Source organism: Aquarana catesbeiana, linkage group LG13 (genome assembly GCF_042186555.1).
Source record: "Aquarana catesbeiana isolate 2022-GZ linkage group LG13, ASM4218655v1, whole genome shotgun sequence".
NCBI classification, from domain to species: Eukaryota; Metazoa; Chordata; class Amphibia; order Anura; family Ranidae; genus Aquarana; species Aquarana catesbeiana.
Window position 1 is genome coordinate 33,595,446 of NC_133336.1, and position 23,856 is coordinate 33,619,301.

The 23,856-nt window shown below is 45.0% G+C and overlaps 1 protein-coding gene across 7 annotated transcripts in view; it reads right to left on the bottom strand.

Moving 5' to 3' along the window:
* The window catches only part of CEP128 (centrosomal protein 128), a 361,449-nt gene that overhangs the window by 270,809 nt on the left and 66,784 nt on the right, over positions 1–23,856 (bottom strand). For all 7 annotated transcript variants that reach the window (XM_073610796.1, XM_073610792.1, XM_073610795.1 and 4 more), the window contains 6 exons: positions 23,364–23,525; positions 16,908–16,994; positions 9,208–9,328; positions 7,403–7,527; positions 5,938–6,029; positions 197–269 (listed from right to left, as the gene is read on the bottom strand). In XM_073610796.1, the coding sequence (XP_073466897.1) occupies positions 197–269; positions 5,938–6,029; positions 7,403–7,527; positions 9,208–9,328; positions 16,908–16,994; positions 23,364–23,510 (645 nt within the window). In that variant the 5' untranslated portion in view covers positions 23,511–23,525. The remainder of the gene's footprint in view (positions 1–196; positions 270–5,937; positions 6,030–7,402; positions 7,528–9,207; positions 9,329–16,907; positions 16,995–23,363; positions 23,526–23,856) is intronic.

The following is a 23,856-nucleotide window of genomic DNA, read 5'->3' on the forward strand; positions in this document are numbered from 1 at the left end:
GAACATGAACAGACAACACTGCTGGTTGTCAGGTGCTCAATCAATCCACAATGCTGGAAGTGACAGGCTGCCCACACACAGGAGCCGTACAGAAATTGTAGATAAATGTCAGTAATGAGAACGCCTCTCCTGTCACATCATAAAATAAAAAAACTCTATAGCCTGAAAGCAGGCTCTCCTACGCTGCGACACTCACCGTCTCCTGGCGTTGGCTCTCGTTCAAGCGGGCAGATATTTCTTCTAGGGTTCTCTTTGTCTCAGCATCAGTCCTAGCAGAAAAATTAGAAAAATGTATCACAATGCAGCCTTTATCAAATACCAGAATTCAGCCATCTCCATGTGGATGTCATCTTCCTAAAACTAATCTTATGATAGAAGTACACGGCAGCACAGCTGTCATTGTTCCTGTCACACCATCCTCTGAAGAGGAGATCACTGACTGCTTTCACAATAAGATAAAAGGTCACAACCATCATGCACCATATTGAAGTTGATCAAGTCTGAATTAAGCAGCCTTTCCTCCTCGAAACCCGATCTTCTTGCCACACTATACCACTGAGATCACATGACCAGACCCTTGGCATTATGCCATGTTGAGCAGTACCAGATTAGGGTGGTGGCTTCATCATGCCAACAGGTTGGAGGTAGAGTTTTTAACCACTTGTCTACCAGAGCACTTTAAAACAGCATCTACTTTCTCACTTCATGCGCTCCCTTCCGGCTGCTCCCTTGTTTAGACGCCCCTCTTACAGCAATCGAGCAGGAATGCCAGGACGAGGGTCACTTTCATTATGCGCCTTCATTCACCTAAAAATTCCTTCTGTTGGGGGTCTCTCAAAACACTCCTCTGTTCCTAGACCAGTGGGAGTCTGATCTGTGAACCAAAATCCAGACTCAAGCCAGATCCAAGATCATCTTTTTGTCACCCTACTCTTCAACAAATAAGAAACATCAGAAAGTGGGATATAAGCTGGTTTCTGGATAGTACTGCACCCCTAATCTCCCCTACGTGTGCCTGGGGAAGACTTGTTACACATACACTATATTGCCAAAACTATTGGGACGCCTGCCTTTACACGCTCATAAACTGTAATGGCATCCCAGTCTTATGCCTGGTACACACAATGAGATTATCGGACGATTGATCACCCATTTTTTTTGCATGCTAATTTCAGATCGATCCTGAAAGAGTTTACTAAAGTCATGAAAATTTTCATACGACAGAATAAAAAGTCGGAAGTGATGTAATGTGTTGTAGCGTATTTGTATTGCATTTTTAAATGACAACTGTACTGAAAAAATGTTTTCGTGCATGTCCGATCGGATAATATGAGATGAACTGTCACGATCAGCACTCGAAAGCTGTGTACTAAGGATCAGATTATCATACGATCGTTTTGAAAGCGGTATTTTTCGTACGATGTTCTGATCGTGTGTATGGGGCTTTAGTGCATAGGGTTCAATACTGAGTTGGCCCACCCTTTGCAGCTTTAACAGCCTCAACTCTTCTGGGAAGGCTGTCCACAAGGTTTAGGAGTGTGTCTATGTGAATGTTTGACCATTCTTCCAGAAGAGCATTTGTGAGGTCAGGCACTGATGTTGGACAAGAAGACCTGGCTCACAGTCTCTGCTCTAATTCATCCCAAAGGTGTTCTATCAGGTTGAGGTCAGGACTCTCCAGGCCAGTCAAGTTCCTCCACCCCAAACTCTCTCATCCATGTCTTTATGGACCTTTCTTCGTGCACTGATCCGAATCATTTGGTGGAGGGGTGATTATGGTGTGGGGTTGTTTTTCAGGGGCTGGGCTTGACCCCTTAGTTCCAGTGAAGGGAGCTCATAAGGCATCATCATACCAAGACATTTTGGACAATTTCATGCTCCCAAATTTGTGGGAACAGTTTGGGGATGACTTCTTCCTGTTCCAACAAGACTGCACACCAGTGCACAAAGCAAGGTCCATAAAGACATGGATGAGAGAGTTTGGGGTGGAGGAACTTGACTGACCTGCACAGAGTCCTGACCTTAACCTGATAGTCCACCTTTAGGATGAATTACAGCGGAGACTGCGAGCCAGGCCTTCTCATCCAACATCAGTGCCTGACCTTACAAATGCACTTCTGGATGTATGGTCAAACAGACACACTCCTAAACCTTGCGGACAGCCTTACCAGAAGAGTTGAAGCTGTTATAGCTGAAAAGAGTGGGCCAACCCTACAGACTAGGACTGGGATGCTATTATAGTTCACATGCGTGTAAAGGCAGATGTCCCAATACTTTTTGTAATATGGTGTATTTTGGCCCTGCCTCCAACTACACTGTTTCTGGACTCAAGTAGAGAACATCACCTGAAAATTCACCAACTGCACTATCCCTAAAGACCCAAGCCTTTTTCTACTTCACCATAATGACTTCCCCTTCAAAGTCTACAAGTACTCGGTCATTATCCACATGGTCAATGCAGCCCGTTTATGTGTTCCGGCCCTATGGAAATCCTCTTCGCCGCCCACAATTCCACAGTTGTTCCTCCGCATAGACGATATACAACAAATGGAAGACTTGACCAGCTCTCATAACCACTTCATCTCCTGAAGATTTCACCCCCTGCATAATCAGGCCATTTTGTTTGCTGTTCGCCACTGCGCTATGCAGTAGCTATGCAATGCTGTACCCAAGCATTTTGCACGCAAATAGAGCTTTCGTTTGGTGACATTTGATTATCACTGGATTTTTTTTATTTTTTGCAATATAAACAAAAAAAGACCCCCAAATTTTGAAAAAAAAAAATGTATATATATATATATATATATATATATATATATATATATAGATAGATAGATATAGATCTATATCTATATCTATCTATCTATATATATATAGATAGATAGATAGATAGATAGATATATATCTATATCTATATCTATATCTATATCTATATATATCTATATCTATATCTATATATATATAGATAGATAGATAGATATCTTTAGGCTATAAAACATATCCAATAAAAATTAGAAAGATAAAAATAAAAAAATGTCTTCATCAATTTAGAGCAAAATTTGTATTCTGCTACATCTTTGGAAAAAAAAAAAAAAACACAATAAATGTATGATGATTGGCTTGCGTGAAACTTATAGAGCATACAACTATGGTATATATAAACTGGAATTTTTTTATTTTTATTTATACCTCTAATGGAGGAATCTGACACTAACTGATGCTGGGGGGAACTGACCAACTGAACTGACATTAATACAGCGATCAGTGATAATATAATACACGGTCACTGTACTAATGACACTGGCTGGGAAGGGGTTAACATCTAGGGGCGATCAAGGGGTTAAATATGTGCCTAACTATGTGTAATGTGTGTAAAGTTTGATGCTTTTACTAACTGATCTCCAAGTTTCTCAGCCCAGTTTTGCAGGGATGAGAGACACAGAGAATGTCAACACAGAGCTCTGCGCTGTGAACGGATGGCAGAAGATTCCAACTGATATCATACCTATTGGGTTCTAGTTTATGTACAGTATTCTAACGTTTGTCTCAGTTTGTTCTTTTGACACGCTCCTCATTATGTAATGTATGCTTTCACCTGGCTTGGTTGGGCGTCTAGGATACTCCCTGGACGACATTACTAGTGGGGCTTGAAATTACAATGACATCACTGGTCTTATTCATAAGCATTATTTAAAATGTTGTACCGTGTACTGCAGGGGTATTCAACCTGGGGCCCTCCAGCTGTTGTGGAACTACATTTCCCAGGAGGCATTGCAAAGGCTGGCGGTTACAATTACTCCCAGAGACATGATGGCACTTGTAGTTCTGCAACAGATGGAGGGCCACAGGTTGCCTACCCCTGATGTACTACATGGACAACTCTTGCAGTATTGTCTTTGCTTCACAATTCTATTTTTGCCCTATTTAGTTCAAACTTCTTCCCCAGATGACGACCGCCCCACGCACATTTACTGCGGCAGGGCGGCCGCTCTGGGCAGAATGACGTACCTGTACGCGATTCTGCACTCCTGGGTCTGGGACGTGCACGCGTGCCACCAGCGGCCCACTCCCGCTGTGATTGGACATAGCGGAAGCCAATTAGCGGGTCCGACGGACATAATGTCCTCTGGGACCCGACGATTGATCGCCATTCTGTGACAAGGGAAGGCAGTGATCGTGTTCCCACAGTACAAGCACCTCCCCCACAGTTAGTAAGCACTCTCTATGAACACATTTAACCCTTTCATCGCCCCTGATGTTAACCCCTTCTCTGCCAGTGTGATTAGTACAGTGACAGTGCATATTTTTTAGCACTGACCACTGTATTGGTGACACTGGTCCCCAAAAAAAGTGTCAAAAGTGTCAGTTAGGGGTTTGATTTGTCCACCGCAATATCGCAGTCCCACTATAAGTCGTTGATCGCTGCCATTACTACAGTTACATAGTAGGTGAGGTTGAAAAAAAGTCCAACCTATGTGTGTGATATGTCAGTAGTAAAAAAGTACAAAAATAAAAAAATAAATAACAATATCCTATAGTTTGTAGACGCTATAATTTGTGCGCAAACCAATATATTCTTATTGGAATTTTTTTTTCCAAAAACATGTAGCAGAATACATATTGGTCCAAATTGATGAAGAAATTAGATTTACATTTTTTTATTGGGTATGTTTTATAGCAGAAAGTAAAAAGTATTGTTATTTTTTTCCAAGATTGTTTTTTTTTTTTTTGTTTATAGCACAAAAAATAAAACCGCAGAAAACTCTATTCTGGGGGGGGAAAAAAGGACATACATTTTATTTGGGTACAGCGTTGCACGACCGTGCAATTGTCAGTTAAAGCGGAGTTCTGCCCATATAAAAGTCAGCATCTACAAAAAAAAGTGTAGCTGCTGACTTTTAGTAAATCGGACACTCCCATGGTCCAGCGATGCGGGCGAACAAAGCCCCACTCTTCTCCCCCCTCCTCTCCTCCCCCTCCTCGGCACTGGCATCGTGACTGTGGGTGCCCGGCTGTGGCTTTACAGCCGGGCACGCACTGCACATGCGCGAGCTGTGCTGCGATTGGCCAGGCAATCTTCTGGGACCTGTGATGTGTTCTAGAAGATTGCAAGGGGGGGGGGGGAGAAGTAAACTTTCTTTCGGCTCCCCGGAGCACCGGGAGGAAGTGGGAGCTGGATGGCCCTGCAAGGGCATGCAAGGGGGTCACCACCACTTAAAGCGGAAGTTCCATTTTTAGGTGTAAAGTATCTCAGTGCCATATTGCAAAAATGGGGGGGTAAACCTTCCGGAGCTGAATGCAGAACAAAAACAAAAAAAACAGCAGGCTTAGACAGGGATATCAAACACAGTTGTGGCTACAATAGTCAGGACTGTTTAAATTTGATGGGCTTTCATGTGGAGGTGATTTGGGCCCATTCGCCTCCCACATTTTTAGGAAATACTTTACTTTACTTTCAAGTTTTGTTTTTTTAAACCAGAACAGGCAACTTAAAAATCATTCCTAAACCTCCCATAAAGTGCCATTTCTTCAAATAAAGCTTATGTTTCTAGTGCTTCTAGTGCACGCAGCTAATCAGCAGTGTCCTCTAGCTCAGATTAGGAGCTGATGGATTCAAACTGACCATGCTGGTGCTTCTGTACTTGGCGTGGTCATAATGAGTAAAGATTAGGGACTGGCAGGACCACCAGTTAATGAAGATTTGAATAAAACACAGGCTACACTTACAACATACATGAAAGGTACACATATGTGTAATATGAATTTTCAGGCTAACACTTTAATATTTACAGCAAGCAAATACAATTTAGGGAAAAAAAATGGTGGCCAGACACTTTGAGGGCCAACAGACAAAACTGACAGGTATGATGGGATTTGTAGTTTTATAGAAGGAGAACTAATATTTTGGTCTGCACTAAAGAAAAAAAAAACAGGTACCTGTTTCTCCGAGAAAGCTCGCGGCCCAGGTCATCATTCAAACGTAGCTGGTCGCTGCTGAGATCACGAAGGGACTGATGCAGGGAATGAAGCTGAAACACAGGAAAACCAAAAGCATCCTAAACAAAACCTCATTATCAATATAACATATATGGGATCTGTCGGTATTGGCCCACACATGTACAGAAATAGTGGTCACAGAGTTTAATGTATTACAGTTATGAGGTTCCATTGAGAAATTTGCTGAGCAAGAGGAAGGGGAAGGGGGGAGGGAGTTCAGTGTAGGTAGACTGTTAAAATCCACCTATTCTTCAAAGTGGTCCTACAATCAAGTAGGTTAACTATATAAGAAACATATCAAAATCAGCACACAAAAAAATAAAAAAATAAAAAAAGGGAAGGACCTTCACATTGCACAGTTACTGGTAAATCTAAAGGAAATTGTACAAATCAGATTGTACTCTATATGCTTTACCATTTGCTTATATTTCACTCCCCTGTATCAATTACCGCTCCCAGGTTCTGCTCTCCTCTCCAGCTAATTCCATCATCCCCACTCCTGACATACTGTGCATAGAAACGTTTCAATTTATACAGTAAAACTTTATTTTTCATACCATGACAGGCACTCCACCCATTTCATTCCTCTGACACATTGCGTGTGCTATTGCTCTAAGATTTAGGCCTCATGCACACAGGATGCTTAAAAAATGCCAGCACTGCTGCCAGGAAACCGCAGCGTTAACGCACCGTTTATGGATGTTTTTTCAAGTTTTTGTTTGGTATTAGCGTTTTTGGCTTTTTTTCAGTAAAAACACTCCCTATATTGTAAAAACGCCAAACAAGGCTAAACGCGGCTAACAGCCTGTTACAGCGTTTAGGGGCGTTTTTCCTTTTTACAGCTCAACAGCCTCTGCTCCTGGATGCACAGACTGTCGTTTTTTTCTACTGCCCCTAAACGCTTAATGTCTCCAAACGCCTTTGACAGTTTATGTGTGCATGGACACAGACAAACATGGAGGGGCGCTCAGAGGCAGTTAAAGAAAAAAAAAAAAAAAAAAAGACAGACGCCCCCCAACAGCAGCTGTAAAAACGTCCTGTGTGCATAAGTCCTAAGCTCCAGAGGGGGATAAAACATGTCAAAGTAAAGACCTGTGTGGATTGTGTCTGTCACTGCTTGAACAATAAAGTTCTGCCAGCTGAAAAGAAAGCTGTATGCAGCTTTACACTCAGTTTACCATCTATTTGTTGAATATGAGTCTGATCTAGATTTGCTTAAATGGTTTTGGGTTTCATTTATACAAGTTCTGTGCAGTAACACACACTATACATACAACCTGATAAAAAAAAAAAATAAAAAATAAAAGTTGCAGGTGACATTTGGCAGGTAAAGACCTGGATCCTTTTGATGGCTGTGAAAGTTTCAATGAGACATTTTATTATTCATCTTTTCAGATTGCCTCACCTGCTCAGTGTTCCCCACTTCATCTAAAAACCGCACTGCTGATCGAGAACGGCGGCGTTGTTGAACTCCCACATCTGTGTAGTCCTTAAGCGGGGAGGTTGGCTGAAAGCGTCGGTTTCTGGATCCTGAGACAGAAGATAAAAGGGACAGTTTAATGAACGAACACAGACAGTAGAGAAAGTCCAAAATCTGGTGCAGCTCTGCATACAAACCAATCAGCTTCCAGGTTTGTATGTTAATTGAACAATCTGAAGGTAGAAGCTGATAGGTTTCTATGCAATGCTACACCAGATTTAGCACTCTCCAGTTTTAGTAAACCAACCCAACTACAATGAGAACATTCAGACACAATGGGAAAGGTTTTCTAAAACTGGTGCAAACAGAATCTGGTGCAGCTGTGCGTAGTAACCAACCAGCTTCAAACTTCCGCTTGTTCAATTAAAGCAGTTGTAAACTGCTGGGTGCATTTTTTTTTTCAGAACTTCAAGGGAAGCCATAATGTGCTAGTATGCATCGCATATTAAACACATTAATGTTGTTTTTATAGGTAAGCCTAGAATAAGGCTTACCTATAATTACTGTAAATATCTCATAAACGTGCACTGTTTAGGAGAAATTTACTATATATGCAGCTGATGAAGTCAGCAGAGCATGCGCTCTGAAGGAATGGTCACACGGGCTGCTCCTTCAGAATCTTGTGCCGTAAATGGTGGCTCCCCCGCATATGCGCGGGAGTGATGTCATCGCGGTACCGGCCAGTCACACAGTCGGAGTCCACGGACCCGGAAGGCAGATGGGTGAAAATGGAAGTGGCCTCAAGAGATGGCATTGCTGGAATGCTTCGTTTTCAGGTAAGTTTTACATAATGTGCATTTAAGCTTTGACAATAAAACCTGAAAGCTGATTGGTTACTATGCAAAGCTGCACCAAATTCTGTGTGCACCAGTTTTAGTAAATTTCCCTCAATATGTGCTGGGAGCACTAGACCCCAGAATATCCAAGATCTAGCTTTTGGAGGCAGCTCTCTGTCATGTGGGCATCACAGAGGGTCCCTGGAGTGGTCTGAAGGGCATTCGGAGGGAGAAAACACCAAAAGACTTGAATAAAGTGCAGTATACATTAAATTATTCACAAAAGGACAGTAAGGCTATATTCACACTGCAATTAGCCCTGGTGCAAATGACAATAGCAGGAATCTTCTGATTCCTGCAGCTGTTTCTGCCACATGTGAGCAGAACCGCAACTATCCATGGCTATCCACACAGCCAGCCAGCGGCAGCCCGAGCATTCTGGGCGCACGGCGCTGTCCCCCCTATCCATCCCCTTTCAGGACGCTGGATGCATGGACTCCTATGGCGGGGGCAGGAGGGGGATGTATTTTTTGAAGCACCCGATTAGAGCCAGAGGCTCTAGGGAGGATCACATTTTTTGGTTGGCATATTCAGCAGAGATCCTGAACCACATGCTAAATGACTGGCACAAGAGGGAGCCCGGAGCAGCATTTTTCCTAGAAAATAAATTATTGAATTATTGTTAATCCCAGCAAGACTGTTTACATAGCTTTAGGCTTTAGGTTATCTTTTCGTGTCCACTTTAAAGCTGGTCATAGATTAATCCAAATCTATGGTCGTTTCCAATTTAAGAGTCGACCTAGTGACCCATCTATGGCCATATGGCTATTCCAGTTTAAGAGGAGTCAAACCAGTGATGGACTCCCCTTGAAAAATTTGTGTTTGATTAGCGCATGGGGGGAGGGGGGGATGGAGGGGGGGTGGAATGACAAAAACATTAGAATCCAGAAAGACCTGTAGGGGCCTCCAAATCACTGGCACACAGGCTGGACAGAGAGGCACTCCTTCCTCCAGACAGACGGGACAGTCGCTGACTTCTAAGATGGTCGATGGACTGCTCCAGATTTTCCTTCAGCTGTATGGGAAGAGAAAGTTTGTACAGTTATAGAAGTTTAATATATACAGGATTCTGAGCTTAGAAAACTAAAGACCGAATTAAAGTGGAACTTTAGTCGGAAAATTAAATCCCGCTGGATCACTTCAGGCTGGCCCCTTTTGCAGGTACAGTATTAGCTATGTAAAACATTAAAAATAAGTGCTTATACTGTTTAACCACTTCAATATGGGGCACTTTTACCCCTTCCTGCTCAGGCCAACTTGCTGTCACATTTTGAATGACAACTACATTTTTATCATTTTGTTCACACAAATAGAGCTCTCTTTTGGTGGTATTAGCACTGGGGTTTTTTTTGTTTTTTTTGTTTATTTAACAAAAAAAGACTGAAAATTTTGAAAAAGTCCACAAAATATGCTATACATCTGAAAATTGATAAATCCTGATGTACTGACAGACTCATTTCTAAAATGCCAGGACAATAGAAATAACCCCCAAATGACCCCTTTTTTGGAGAGTAGATAGTCAAAGGTATTTAGTAAGCGGAATGGCGGGTTTTTTGAAGTTGCAATTTTTTGTAATAATTTGGAAAATGAAGAAAAAACAAAAACACACAAACAAAATCCACATATTTTTTTCTTTTTTTACATATCGTTACCAGTGCAGTACAGTATCATCATAGAACTGGTGTGGCGGTGATCAGGGACACTGACTGGTGACTGTACCAATCTTTTTTTTAAACACACTGTGACCAGTGCAATATAATGTTACCATAGAGACATTGTACCATTCTGGAGAAGTGATTAGGATTTTTGTTTATTAGACATTATGTTTACTTATAGCAGAGAATTACATTGCTATAAGCAAGCAGTTTACTGAATGAAACTAAATCATTCAGTTTGTTTTGATGTACAGTAATTAGCTGTGATTGGTTAAAGCTAATCACATGATACAGACGGCTGTAATTGGCCCATCTGTACCATGTGATCCAAATTGAACAATCACAGCTAGCAAAATACTTGTACACAATGGATGACATGAAAGGAACCCATCCATTGTGTACAACTGTCATGTGACCTGCTGCAATTCGTCACAGCTGTCACATGGTACCAGCAGCGAGCCAGTACTCTGATCAGTCATCAGCAGTGTCCCGTGATCGCCACTCAGAATAAGAAAGCCACTGCCCAGCCGTCACTTGTCTATAGGCCAGGCAGTAGGGTTGCCACATCATCCCTTTAATCCAGGACACACATTAATTGCACAGGTTCTGTGGCTGATTAAGGTGGTAATTAAACTCACTTGGTGCCTTATCTGCATTAAATCAGCCTCAGAACCTGTGTAATTAATATGCGTCCTGGATTGAAGGGATGATGTGGCAACCCTACCGGGCAGGAAGTGGTTTAATCCAGTAGCACACTGTCTCACCCTGCTCTGCACATGCTCAGTTGCTCTGTATTTTTAGGCACTGTCGAATTTGTAAAGGCCGATCTTCTGACAGTCTTAAAGCAGAATTAAACCCTCCTATCCTTTACAACCAAGGAAGCTGCTTCTGTTTGATCTGCAACTGCCATAGTGCTGCACATGTGATCAGTTATGACACCAGTTATTTGATGGTTTGACAGTCTGGTTGAGGACAAAAGCAAATCTGACAGTTACATTCCTGGAATATCAGGATGGCCAACTGTTTTTTGAAAACATAAATTTACGGGTTTAGTTCTACTTTATCATTTACTGCTGTTCAGGTGCTTTGGGCTTCAGCAAAATGGCAGCAAGAACAAACAGGAGCAATGCTGGAGGCAATTTACAGCACACACGAATTTTGGTAGCATAATGTTTAAAGTGGAGCGTATGTTCCTTGCTAAAGAACATTCTTTTGTATCAAGTTGTTATGGGTAAAGTTCTGCTTGAAGGCTCGGTTCACACTGGTGCAAAGCAGGAAACCCTGCAGTGCAGGTTCCCACATCGCACCTGACGTGCAGACAGTTTACACGGCCCTCTGCAAACCGCTGCGGGTGTCAATACAAAGTTAATGACACCCCCAGATCGGTTCGCAGATCACAGTGCGAACTATGAATTCGGTCAGGAATCGGATCGCATGGGTGTTCACAAAAAAGGAAATAAAAGAAGAGTCCTGCATGAATTTGGTCCGAATGCGATGCAGATTCAGACAGTTTGTATGGCTGTACAGTATTTGCATCGCACAGACATTGCATGTGATTTGCACAGCAGTGCGGTGTGCATCACATGCGATGTTTAGCATTGCACCAGTGTGAACCGAGCCGAAGTATTGTAATAGCAGCAGTGAAGATCTCAGGTCAGGATACCCTTTTTATCATACACCAATATATTTTACAAAGATGACTTCTGTGATTGCTTGTGTATAATGAATAAATGATCAATCAAAAGAGCAACGGTTGTGGAATTCATCCAGTGTACCTCACTTGAGGGGAAAATTGTACCACATACAGAAAATAAAATGTCTATATACTGTATCCAAAGTAATTATGTAAACCTAACCATTACCGTAAGCACTTTAAAGTAGAACTATAGGCAAAACTTTCCCCCCCACATTTTGGATAGAGTAAGGGAGGGTTATACCCCTGTCCAACTTTTTTTCTCGCCATCTGTTTCCCATTACAGAGATTTCCCTTCACTTCCTGTCCCATAGCCAAACAGGAAATGAGTGGAAATCTGTGAAAATTAAGGAAATTCATTGGGCTCCTAAGGTCACCAGAACTAGTGTCCCAATTGGAAGATATTTCCCCAAATTCTTTTCTGGGGACAACCCAAAGTTTGGGATTTTCCTTTACTTTCAATGATCATGGAAACACAGGATAAATAAAGCTGGCGAATCTCCCCAACGGGGGAACAGACAACAATTAAAACTGACAGGGCTTCTAATCCCTCCCCCACTCTATACTTTAAAGTGGAACTTTACCTATAACAACTTAATAAAAATAATGTTCTTTAGTAAGGAACATACATTCTACATTAATAATTATGCTACCAAATCAGCGTGTGTTGTAAATTGCCTCCAGCATTGCTCCTGTTTCTTCTTGCTGGAGGCTGCCAATTTGCTGAAGCCCAGAGCTCCTGAGCAGCAGTAAATCTTTAGATTGTCAGCAGATCGGCCTCTACAAATTCGGCACAGTGCCTAAAAATAGAGAGCAACTGAACATGCGCAGGGCAGGGTGCGACAGTGTATTACTGGATTTTAAACAGTATAGGTACTTATGTTGAATGTTTTATGCAGCTATACCTGCAAAAGGGGCCAGCCTGAAGCGATCTAGCAGGACATAATTTTCTGACTAAAGTTTCACTTTAACCATTAAGCCTTGTGCATACAGGATCCATTATTTTACCTAGGGTCTTGCCACAGCAACATCCCACGTAAAATCCTGCCCGTACACTTTATGCATGCAACCTTTGCAACAACGTTTAAATTCAGCGTACAGCGCAAATTATCTTTATTGGCCACCGCTGCCCACGGCCGACATATATAGGTTAAGAATGTGTAATCAGTGGCGCTAGCACAAACTGATCAGCAGATCTTGCTGCCAGCGAAAGCCTACATAAATTCACATACACTGTATGCATAAGGCCTAACCGGTACAGTGGTTATGGTAACAGTTTACTATTCCCTGGACAATATTGCCTTAGATCTGGATAATTTATACTCTGCACAGGGCACAGTTTGCTCTACAAGTGAAATTAGTTGTATTCATCGCTACTGTTTTGATTTAGGTTTATGTTCACTATTCATGCAAGTTCCTTAGAGGTCTCATTTGGACTATATATTGTTGTGTATAAGTTGTAGGCCCTGATGCTGCAAAGATCAGTCAGTGATCTGTAAGCAACTAGCATGAAATCACAAATTTTTTTGCAGTTTAAACATTTAACTTCTACAGAAAGCAAATTATTTGTTACATCTTGGCGTGTGTAGGCAGGTGCAGTCTATATTCTCCACTGCAGGTGGCACTCCACAGCAGCAACAATGCATATGGTGATGGTTTCCTTGGTCACAAGGAGGCAGCTATCCGATTGAATGCTGGCTCCCCATGTTACTTTGGTGGCTATATTGGGTCAGGAAGAGTCTACTTAAGACCCTGGCTCCTGGGCTTGGCGCACTTGATGCGAGTGGACAAGTTAGGGACAGGTTCCCCGTCTGTCCGGTACAGAGGAAGTGACAGGGAAAGGGTCTGGTGGAGGAGGGAGAGAGCAGGGTCTACATCTACCTCCTTAAAGTGGGGTTCCACCCAAAAAAACAAAAATACTTGAAAAATCCTAAAAAACAAAAACAAAAAAACATTTGGATATTTTTTTTTTTTTAAACTTACCTCTAAATGCCTGTTGCTAGGGGGTCCCTCGTAGTCTGCCCCTTCCAGTGCCTGGGCTGGTGACATCACTTCCCCCTCTGAACAGGAAGGGCTCCGCTCTGCTCCCTCGCCGCTGTCAATCATCTGGGACCCATTACAGGTCCCAGGTGACTGAGCGGCCAATCACAGCGCCGTGGGTGCCAGGGTGTGAAGCCACAGCCCGGCGCCCACAGTTGCAATGCCGGCGCACTTCGCTCATTGTGGCAGATGCTGTCGGCATCCCTGAGTCTTCTGTCCGCTGCAAAGTTGTAAATGGCACCGGACGGATGAGCTTCCCGTTGAGACTATTTATACTATTAAATTGCTGTTGCGCTGTACTGGTCTCCTTTTTTTCCCCTATGTTTTATAGTAGCTAATAATACTTAATGTATGAAAATGTAAAACTCAGTGACACCTTTCTTGTCACTATGCTATGACTTTGTATTTTGTTTCTTTGACAATAAAATCTTTTGAAAAAAAAAATTGCTGTTGCAATACAACATTCTTTGCAAAACGGGACTGAGTGTTTTCTGCCTACCACATCACACTGCACCTACTCAACAAGTGCAACCAGCACCAAATGAATGTTTTAAAACTGCACGTGTTATCTTACACCAATGATCTGTGTTGTGTACACTTTTGGGCACGCTGATCCTATAAAGGGAAGAGAAATGTGGGTGCTGCCATTGCTGAGCTCCTCCTAAAAAGCCGCTTGCCTGGTTCTCTACATTCAATATAGAGAAAATGAAGAACACAAGTTTGTCACTGTTGAAAAGGATTCTAATAAATTAATTTCAGCTTTAAAAAAAAACAAAAACAAAAAGTATTCTATGTCATTTACAGAGGTGAGTCTGATGGAAGCTGTGCTCCCAGGATGGTAAATCGTGTTACTGTATGCCCGGTGGAACGTCATCTGCCCCCACACTCTGCCTCCTGTGACAGCGAGCGCACTTCCTACGCAGTTCATTATCACAGCTAATTACAGACTGCAGCTCATTTCCCCTCCGTTATCTGGTCCCTTTAATTACCCGCAGGAGGTCAGCCCCATGAAAGCTGTCCAAACAGCATTGACAAGACTGGGCTACGGAGAGTGCGCTGGTGGTATAAAGGGAGCCAGGGACCTGCCGTAATAATGCGCAGGAGTGACGCTCATCGGAGGTGACATCAGGACAAGTAATGCAATTAAAGATCTTTCCAGAAAGTGACACAGGAACAGGAGATGACTGCACTGCAATCTACAGAGACCTAACACAAACTGTCCGCAATCAGAAGAAGGTTAAAAAGGGGTACGCAGTGTCTTAGCCATAATTCATTGAATATCGCCTACATCCCTGCAGGTCTGGGGCCTGAGCAGGCAGTGTTTTCTTTGCCTACGTGCTTACTCAGACCCAGAGAAGGAGACATTTTCAGCAAATTTCGGCTTCTGCTGGGAGCTCAATGAGAAAGCACTCTTGCAATGGGCTGGAGTGAAGTCACCTATGCCTCTTAAAAGCATCAGAGGCTGGAGCTGATTATTTTTTTTTCCGCGTTTCCATTTAAAAGTTTCTCTTTTAGCCTTCCTTACTATTTCTGAGCGGTCCATTCATTTGTTTTACGGTTGCGCCGATACCAGGTATTTGCACAAATATCGGTACTCGTGCAAATGCACCGATACCTGAAACCAATACTTTCAGGTTCGGCTCTTTGAGCTGTCAGTGGGTCTCCCCAGTGTTAAAGAAGTCCAGTAATTGGAGCGGTCAAGGAAAAATGAATAGCTGGATAGCCGCACTCCAAAAAATTCACCTTTAATGTATAAAGATGGATATCAAAGCATTACAAATGGGTACAGACTAACTGTACAGCTTCTGACGCGTTTCACACCAGGCACTGCATTTAGTCATAGCAGCTGTATAGTTAGTCTGTACCCATTTGTGATGCTTTCATATCCATTTTTACACAATAAAAAGGTGAATTTTTTGGAATGCGGCTATCCAGCTATTCATTTTTCCTATCACTCCTGTTGCAAACAGAGCCTGCACCCTGCTTGATTGTGGAGACAGCTAAATCTAAGAGAGGTAATTACCAGTGAGCGGTGAACTTCCTCAATTGGAGCTGTCAAAAAAAAAGCAGCCGGCAATGTTTATTACCAACATTGCTCTAAAACACTAAAATAAAATGAAACATGGTTTCTTTTTTTTTATATATATCTGTTTCTTCATCCGCTGATCAAAGGGATGAACAAATGTTCCTGTTTAACCCCTTAATAACCTTTAATTTACTCTAATCAGCCTTGATTAACTCCCTATTCTCCTCCATTTAATTATTCATTTTCCTGCTTTTTTTCTTTTGTTCACGTCTATTTTATAAACGATAAACAATTAAAACTTTTTTTTGTTTGCTTTGTTAGTGAATATTTTTACACCTATATATTAACATATAATTACAAATTTCACATTGAAAAAGTGCTAAATTAAAACAAAAAATCATTTTATTTTATTTGTAAATAACTTTTCAATGGTTTGTACCATTGCTGACAGCTGAAGTTAAAACAAAACAGTTGCGGTAGGTATCAGTAATTGGTATCGGCAAGTACTAAGAAAAAAAAAAAAAAAAGTATCGGTACTCGTACTCATTATGAAAACAATGGTATTGGTGCATCCCTAATTTGTATATATGTTATTTTGTCTTAAATTTTAAGGGGAATGTAGGAATCAGTAAAGGTAAAAGGATCTATCATGACAATTCTGTTTACCAAGTCCACAAATTCTGGGCACATTTTGGAATGTGCTGTAATTATGTAGAGAAGAAGGTGATATCAGGGTGCAGTGGAGAGAAGGGGAGTGTGATGTCATGATGGAGTGGCGACAAGAGGAAGACAAGAGTGTAGTGGGAATGACAGTATGGAGTGGAAGGATATGGATGCTAGGGTGATGATGGGATGCAGTGGAGAGAAGGGAAGATGTATGAGAGGTGTGGAGAAAAAAAATTAAAAAAAATTTAAAAATGGGGAATGAAGTCTGTATGAGGGAAAATAGGCAGGGGTGGAAGGTTTGTGTGGAATGGAGGGATCGGAACACTAGGGTGATGTCATGGTCAGGTGGAGAAAAAAGGGGAGGGTTATGTCAGGGTGCAGGGGAGAGAGATGTAAGGGGTGGAGTGGAGGAATGGTAAGGGATCAGTATAGATAATCCTGCCTTGAGTTATGACCTGTGCATATGTGACAATCAAACTCACCAGTACCTGATTTGCATCTCTCCACAACTTACCGATGTGATGGCTTCTGTCTGGTCAGAGGTATATTCCCTGTACTGCCCGAGCATCTCGTCCACTTGCTTCAGATTACGACTAGTGTCCTTAGAAGGAAAGACAATATATTTTAATGGCAAAGATAATTGTGCTGTAAATGAGATGATTAGAGGTGAGGAAATATAACAGGGCGTGCTGTAATTAGTAGGATGAGAGGATTAAGGTGGATATGAGGAAATATAACGGGATGTGCTGTAATTAGGGAAAGAATTAAGATGGAGGTGAGGAAATGTAAATGAATGTGCTGTAATTAGAGTGAGCGAAGATTCAGGTAGATGTAGGCTTTTATCTTCTTTCCATTATATTAGTACATTTATTGGCATTTCATCCTCCTTCCTATGGATCTAGTACGTGACTGCAACATGCGGAGAGAAAACATTTAAGTATAAGACATTCATTTTATCATAGGAGGGGGCACATCTCAATTGAGGGGCAGGTGTGGAGAGAGAAAGGGGGCAAATGTATGTACAATGGAGAGATAGGGACCCTAGGGTGATATCAGGGGGATGTGGAGAGAAGGGAAAAGCAAGAATGGAGTGAAGATTGTGTCAAGGTGGAGCAGATAGAAGAAGAAGAGGGTGATGTCAAGGTAAAGTAGATGGATTGAGAGGGAAAGATGATGTAAGTTTGGAGTGGAGGGATGCAGAGGTGAGGATGATGTCAGGGTGGAGTAGAGGGATGCAGAGGTGAGGATGATGTCAGGGTGGAGTGGAGAGATGCAGAGGTGAGGATGATGTCAGGGTGGAGTAGAGGGATGCAGAGGTGAGGATGATGTCAGGGTGGAGTAGAGGGATGCAGAGGTGAGGATGATGTCAGGGTGGAGTGGAGAGATGCAGAGGTGAGGATGATGTCAGGGTGGAGTAGAGGGATGCAGAGGTGAGGATGATGTCAGGGTGGAGTAGAGGGATGCAGAGGTGAGGATGATGTCAGGGTGGAGTGGAGAGATGCAGAGGTGAGGATGATGTCAGGGTGGAGTAGAGGGATGCAGAGGTGAGGATGATGTCAGGGTGGAGTGGAGGGATGCAGAGGGAAGGATGATGTCAGGGTGGAGTGGAGAGAAAGTGAGGGTGACCTGCAGAGAAGATGAGGGCAATGTCAGACTGGAGTGATAGGGAGTAGAGGATGATGTTAAGAGTGGAGTGGAGAGAAGGGGGGGGGGGGGGTCATGTCAGTGTGGAGTGGAGGGATGCAGAGGAGAGGAAGATGTCAGAGTGCAGAGGTGAGGATGATGTCAGGGTGGAGTGGAGGGATTCAGAGGAAAGGATGATATCAGTGTGGAAAGAAAGATGCAGAGGTGAAGATGATGTCAGGGTGGAGGAATGCAGAGGTGAGGATGATGTCAGTGTTGAGTGGAGGGATGCGGAGGTGAGGTTGATGTCAGGGTGGAGTGGAGGGATGCAGAGGTGAGGATGATGTCAGGGTGCAGTGGAGGGATGCGGAGGTGAGCATGATGTCAGGGTGGAGTGGAGGGATGCAGAGGAGAGGATGATGTCAGGGTGCAGTGGAGGGATGCAGAGGAGAGGATGATGTCAGGGTGCAGTGGAGGGATGTAGAGGAGAGGATGATGTCAGGGTGGAGTGGAGGGATGCAGAGGTGAGGGTGATGTCAGGGTGCAGTGAAGGGATGCAGAGGTGAGGATGATGAAAGGGTGGAGTGGAGGGATGCAGAGGTGAGGATTATGTCAGTGTGCAGTGGAGGGATGCAGAGGTGAGGATTATGTCAGTGTGCAGTGGAAGTATGCAGAGGTGAGAATGATGTCAGGGTGGAGGAATGCAGAGGTGAGGATGATGTCAGGGTGGAGTGGAGGGATGTAGAGGAGAGGATGATGTCAGTGTGGAAAGAAAGATGCAGAGGTGAGGATGATGTCAGCGTTGAGTGGAGGGATGTGGAGGGGAGAATGATGTCAGTGTTGAGTGGAGGGATGCAGAGGTGAGGATGATGTCAGTGTTGAGTGGAGGGATGCAGAGGTAAGGATGATGTCAGGGTGCAGTGGAGGGATGCAGAGGTGAGGATGATGTCAGGGTGCAGTGGAGGGATGCAGAGGTGAGGATGACGTCAGGGTGGAGTGGAGGGATGTAGAGGAGAGGATGATGTCAGTGTGGAAAGAGGGATGCAGAGGTGAGGATGATGTCAGGGTGGAGTGGAGAGATGCAGAGGAGAGGATGATGTCAGGGTGCAGTGGAGGGATGCAGAGGGAAGGATGATGTCAGGGTGTAGTGCAGAGGTGAGGATGATGTCAGGGTGGAGTAGAGGGATGCAGAGGTGAGGATGATGTCAGGGTGGAGTGGAGGGATGCAGAGGGAAGGATGATATCAGGGTGGAGTAGAGGGATGCAGAGGTGAGGATGATGTCAGGGTGGAGTAGAGGGATGCAGAGGTGAGGATGATGTCAGGGTGGAGTGGAGGGATGCAGAGGTGAGGATGATGTCAGGGTGGAGTGGAGGGATGCAGAGGTGAGGATGATGTCAGGGTGGAGTGGAGGGATGCAGAGGTGAGGATGATGTCAGGGTGGAGTGGAGAGAAAGGGAGGGTGACCTGCAGAGAAGATGAGGGCAATGTCAGAGTGGAGTGATAGGGAGTAGAGGATGATGTTAAGAGTGGAGTGAAGAGAAAGGGGGGGGGGGGGGTCATGTCAGTGTGGAGTGGAGGGATGCAGAGGAGAGGAAGATGTCAGAGTGCAGAGGTGAGGATGATGTCAGGGTGTAGTGGAGGGAGGCAGAGGTGAGGATGATGTCAGGGTGGAGTGGAGGGATTCAGAGGAAAGGATGATGTCAGGATGGAGTGGAGGAATGCAGAGGTGAGGATGATGTCAGTGTTGAGTGGAGGGATGCAGAGGAGAGGATGAGGTCAGGGTGCAGTGGAGGGATGCAGAGGTGAGGATGAGGTCAGGGTGCAGTGGAGGGATGCAGAGGTGAGGATGAGGTCAAGGTGCAGTGGAGGGATGCAGAGGTGAGGATGATGTCAGGGTGGAGTGGAGGGATGCAGAGGTGAGGATGATGTCAGGGTGGAGTAGAGGGATGCAGAGGTGAGGATGATGTCAGGGTGGAGTAGAGGGATGCAGAGGTGAGGATGATGTCAGGGTGGAGTGGAGAGAAAGGAAGGGTGACCTGCAGAGAAGATGAGGGCAATGTCAGAGTGGAGTGATAGGGAGTAGAGGATGATGTTAAGAGTGGAGTGGAGAGAAAGGGGGGGGGGGGTCATGTCAGTGTGGAGTGGAGGGATGCAGAGGAGAGGAAGATGTCAGGGTGCAGAGGAGAGGATGATGTCAGGGTGGAGTGGAGGGAGGCAGAGGTGAGGATGATGTCAGGGTGGAGTGGAGGGATTCAGAGGAAAGGATGATGTCAGGATGGAGTGGAGGGATGTAGAGGAGAGGATGATGTCAGTGTGGAAAGAAAGATGCAGAGGTGAGGATGATGTCAGGGTGGAGGAATGCAGAGGTGAGGATGATGTCAGTGTTGAGTGGAGGGATGCGGAGGTGAGGATGATGTCAGGGTGGAGTGGAGGGATGCAGAGGTGAGGATGATGTCAGGGTGCAGTGGAGGGATGCAGAGGTGAGGATGATGTCAGGGTGGAGTGGAGAGATGCAGAGGAGAGGATGATGTCAGGGTGCAGTGGAGGGATGTAGAGGAGAGGATGATGTCAGGGTGGAGTGGAGGGATGCAGAGGTGAGCATGATGTCAGGGTGGAGTAGAGGGATGCAGAGGTGAGGATGATGTCAGGGTGGAGTGGAGGGATGCAGAGGTGAGGATGATGTTAGGGTGCAGTGGAGGGATGCAGAGGTGAGGATGATGTCAGGGTGGAGTGGAGAGATGCAGAGGAGAGGATGATGTCAGGGTGCAGTGGAGGGATGTAGAGGAGAGGATGATGTCAGGGTGGAGTGGAGGGATGCAGAGGTGAGCATGATGTCAGGGTGGAGTAGAGGGATGCAGAGGTGAGGATGATGTCAGGGTGGAGTAGAGGGATGCAGAGGTGAGGATGATGTCAGGGTGGAGTGGAGGGATGCAGAGGTGAGGATGATGTCAGGGTGGAGTGGAGAGAAAGGAAGGGTGACCTGCAGAGAAGATGAGGGCAATGTCAGAGTGGAGTGATAGGGAGTAGAGGATGATGTTAAGAGTGGAGTGGAGAGAAGGGGGGGGGGGGGTCATGTCAGTGTGGAGTGGAGGGATGCAGAGGAGAGGAAGATGTCAGGGTGCAGAGGAGAGGATGATGTCAGGGTGGAGTGGAGGGAGGCAGAGGTGAGGATGATGTCAGGGTGGAGTGGAGGGATTCAGAGGAAAGGATGATGTCAGGATGGAGTGGAGGGATGTAGAGGAGAGGATGATGTCAGTGTGGAAAGAAAGATGCAGAGGTGAGGATGATGTCAGGGTGGAGAGATGCAGAGGTGAGGATGATGTCAGTGTTGAGTGGAGGGATGCGGAGGTGAGGATGATGTCAGGGTGGAGTGGAGGGATGCAGAGGTGAGGATGATGTCAGGGTGCAGTGGAGGGATGCAGAGGTGAGGATGATGTCAGGGTGGAGTGGAGGGATGCAGAGGTGAGCATGATGTCAGGGTGGAGTAGAGGGATGCAGAGGTGAGGATGATGTCAGGGTGCAGTGGAGGATGCAGAGGTGAGGATGATGTCAGGGTGGAGTGGAGAGAAAGGGAGGGTGACCTGCAGAGAAGATGAGGGCAATGTCAGAGTGGAGTGATAGGGAGTAGAGGATGATGTTAAGAGTGGAGTGGAGAGAAGGGGGGGGGGGGTCATGTCAGTGTGGAGTGGAGGGATGCAGAGGAGAGGAAGATGTCAGGGTGCAGAGGAGAGGATGATGTCAGGGTGGAGTGGAGGGAGGCAGAGGTGAGGATGATGTCAGGGTGGAGTGGAGGGATTCAGAGGAAAGGATGATGTCAGGATGGAGTGGAGGGATGTAGAGGAGAGGATGATGTCAGCGTGGAAAGAAAGATGCAGAGGTGAGGATGATGTCAGGGTGGAGGAATGCAGAGGTGAGGATGATGTCAGTGTTGAGTGGAGGGATGCGGAGGTGAGGTTGATGTCAGGGTGGAGTGGAGGGATGCAGAGGTGAGGATGATGTCAGGGTGGAGTGGAGAGATGCAGAGGAGAGGATGTCGTCAGGGTGCAGTGGAGGGATGTAGAGGAGAGGATGATGTCAGGGTGGAGTGGAGGGATGCGGAGGTGAGCATGATGTCAGGGTGGAGTAGAGGGATGCAGAGGAGAGGATGATGTCAGGGTGCAGTGGAGGGATGTAGAGGAGAGGATGATGTCAGGGTGGAGTGGAGGGATGCAGAAGTGAGGATGATGTCAGGGTGGAGTGGAGGGATGCAGAGGTGAGGATTATGTCAGTGTGCAGTGGAGGGATGCAGAGGTGAGGATGATGTCAGGATGGAGTGGAGGGATGCAGAGGAGAGGATGATGTCAGTGTGGAAAGAGGGATGCAGAGGTGAGGATGATGTCAGGGTGGAGTGGAGAGATGCAGAGGAGAGGATGATGTCAGTGTGGAAAGAGGGATGCAGAGGTGAGGATGATGTCAGGGTGGAGTGGAGGGATGCAGAGGTGAGGATGATGTCAGGGTGCAGTGGAGGGATGTAGAGGTGAAGATGCTGTCAGGGTGCAGTGGGGGGATGCAGAGGCGAGGATGATGTCAGGGTGGAGGGACGCAGGTGAGGATAACGTCATAGTGGAGTGGAAAGAAAGGGGAGGGGGAAGAGCAGAGTAGAGTGTTATATCAAGGTGGAGAAAAGGGATGGTGAAGGGTGATGGCTGGGTGGAGTGTACAAATGGGAAGGTGAGGGCAATATCAGAGTGGAGTGGAGGGAAAAGGCCAGGAGTGGAGTGAAGGGGCGAATGTCAATGTGGAGTGAAGCGATATAGATATTTAAAGGTAATGCCTGCATAAAGTGGAGAGAAGGGAAGGGGAAGAGTGGCGTTGTAAGGATTGAGCGGATGGATTGGGAAGTGAGGTTGAGGTCAGTAAGGAATGGAGAAAAGGAGAGTGAAGTAGTGGAGTGGAAGGTCATGTAAGTGTGGAGTAGAGAAATGGGGACAGTAGGACTTTGTCAGGGTGATGTGGATAGAAAATAAAACAGGCAAAAGGAGGGTAATGTCAGGGTGGGTGGAGTGAAGGAAAGGGAAGGTGGGTGATGCCAGTGTAGGGTGGGGTGCAGTGAGGTGGAGAGAAGGAGGGGAAGAGTGGAGGGTTATATTAGGATGTAGAAATGGAAGATGTCAAGGTGAGGTGTAGGGATGGAGAAAGAATAAAAAAAAAAAAAAAATCAGGGTACAGGAGAAGGTGCAGACATGATTTGAATGTCAGGGTGGAGTGTAGTGTTATATCAGAGGAAGGATTTGGATGTCAGGGTGGAGTGTAGTATTATATCAGAGGAAGGATTTGCATGTCAGGGTGGAGTACAGCATCAAGCACCTGCAGCGTATTGGCCAACTTATGAATCTTATCCGATACTTCCGCTGCTGCTCCGGTCCTGGAATGTGAGTGGTTGGCACGAAGGGGGCCGCGTCTGCTGGCTCGACTGCGCAGATAGGTGTCAGAGTCGCTGGATGATTCTGCCATGGCTGGCTTTAGTTACTGCGGAGTGAAGAAGCGTAACTATTAAAGCTGACCACCAGGCACAAAAAACTTTGACATAAATATATTCTTCAATAGCAACAAAGGGTATAAATCTATATTGTGTGTACCAAATGTCTTTACAAACCTAGATATTACATTTTAAAAGTAATAGGGACATCATTGTGATGTACATAGCCTGTGTCTTCACCCATTATAGACTGCCTGTTGAAAACTACAGGAGGGGGAAGAGAGAAGACCAATCACTCTGCACAAGAGAGCATCAGTGACTGGTCTATATTACAGGAAGCTGGGATTATTGCACAGACCTAGAAGAAATGCTCAAAGAACA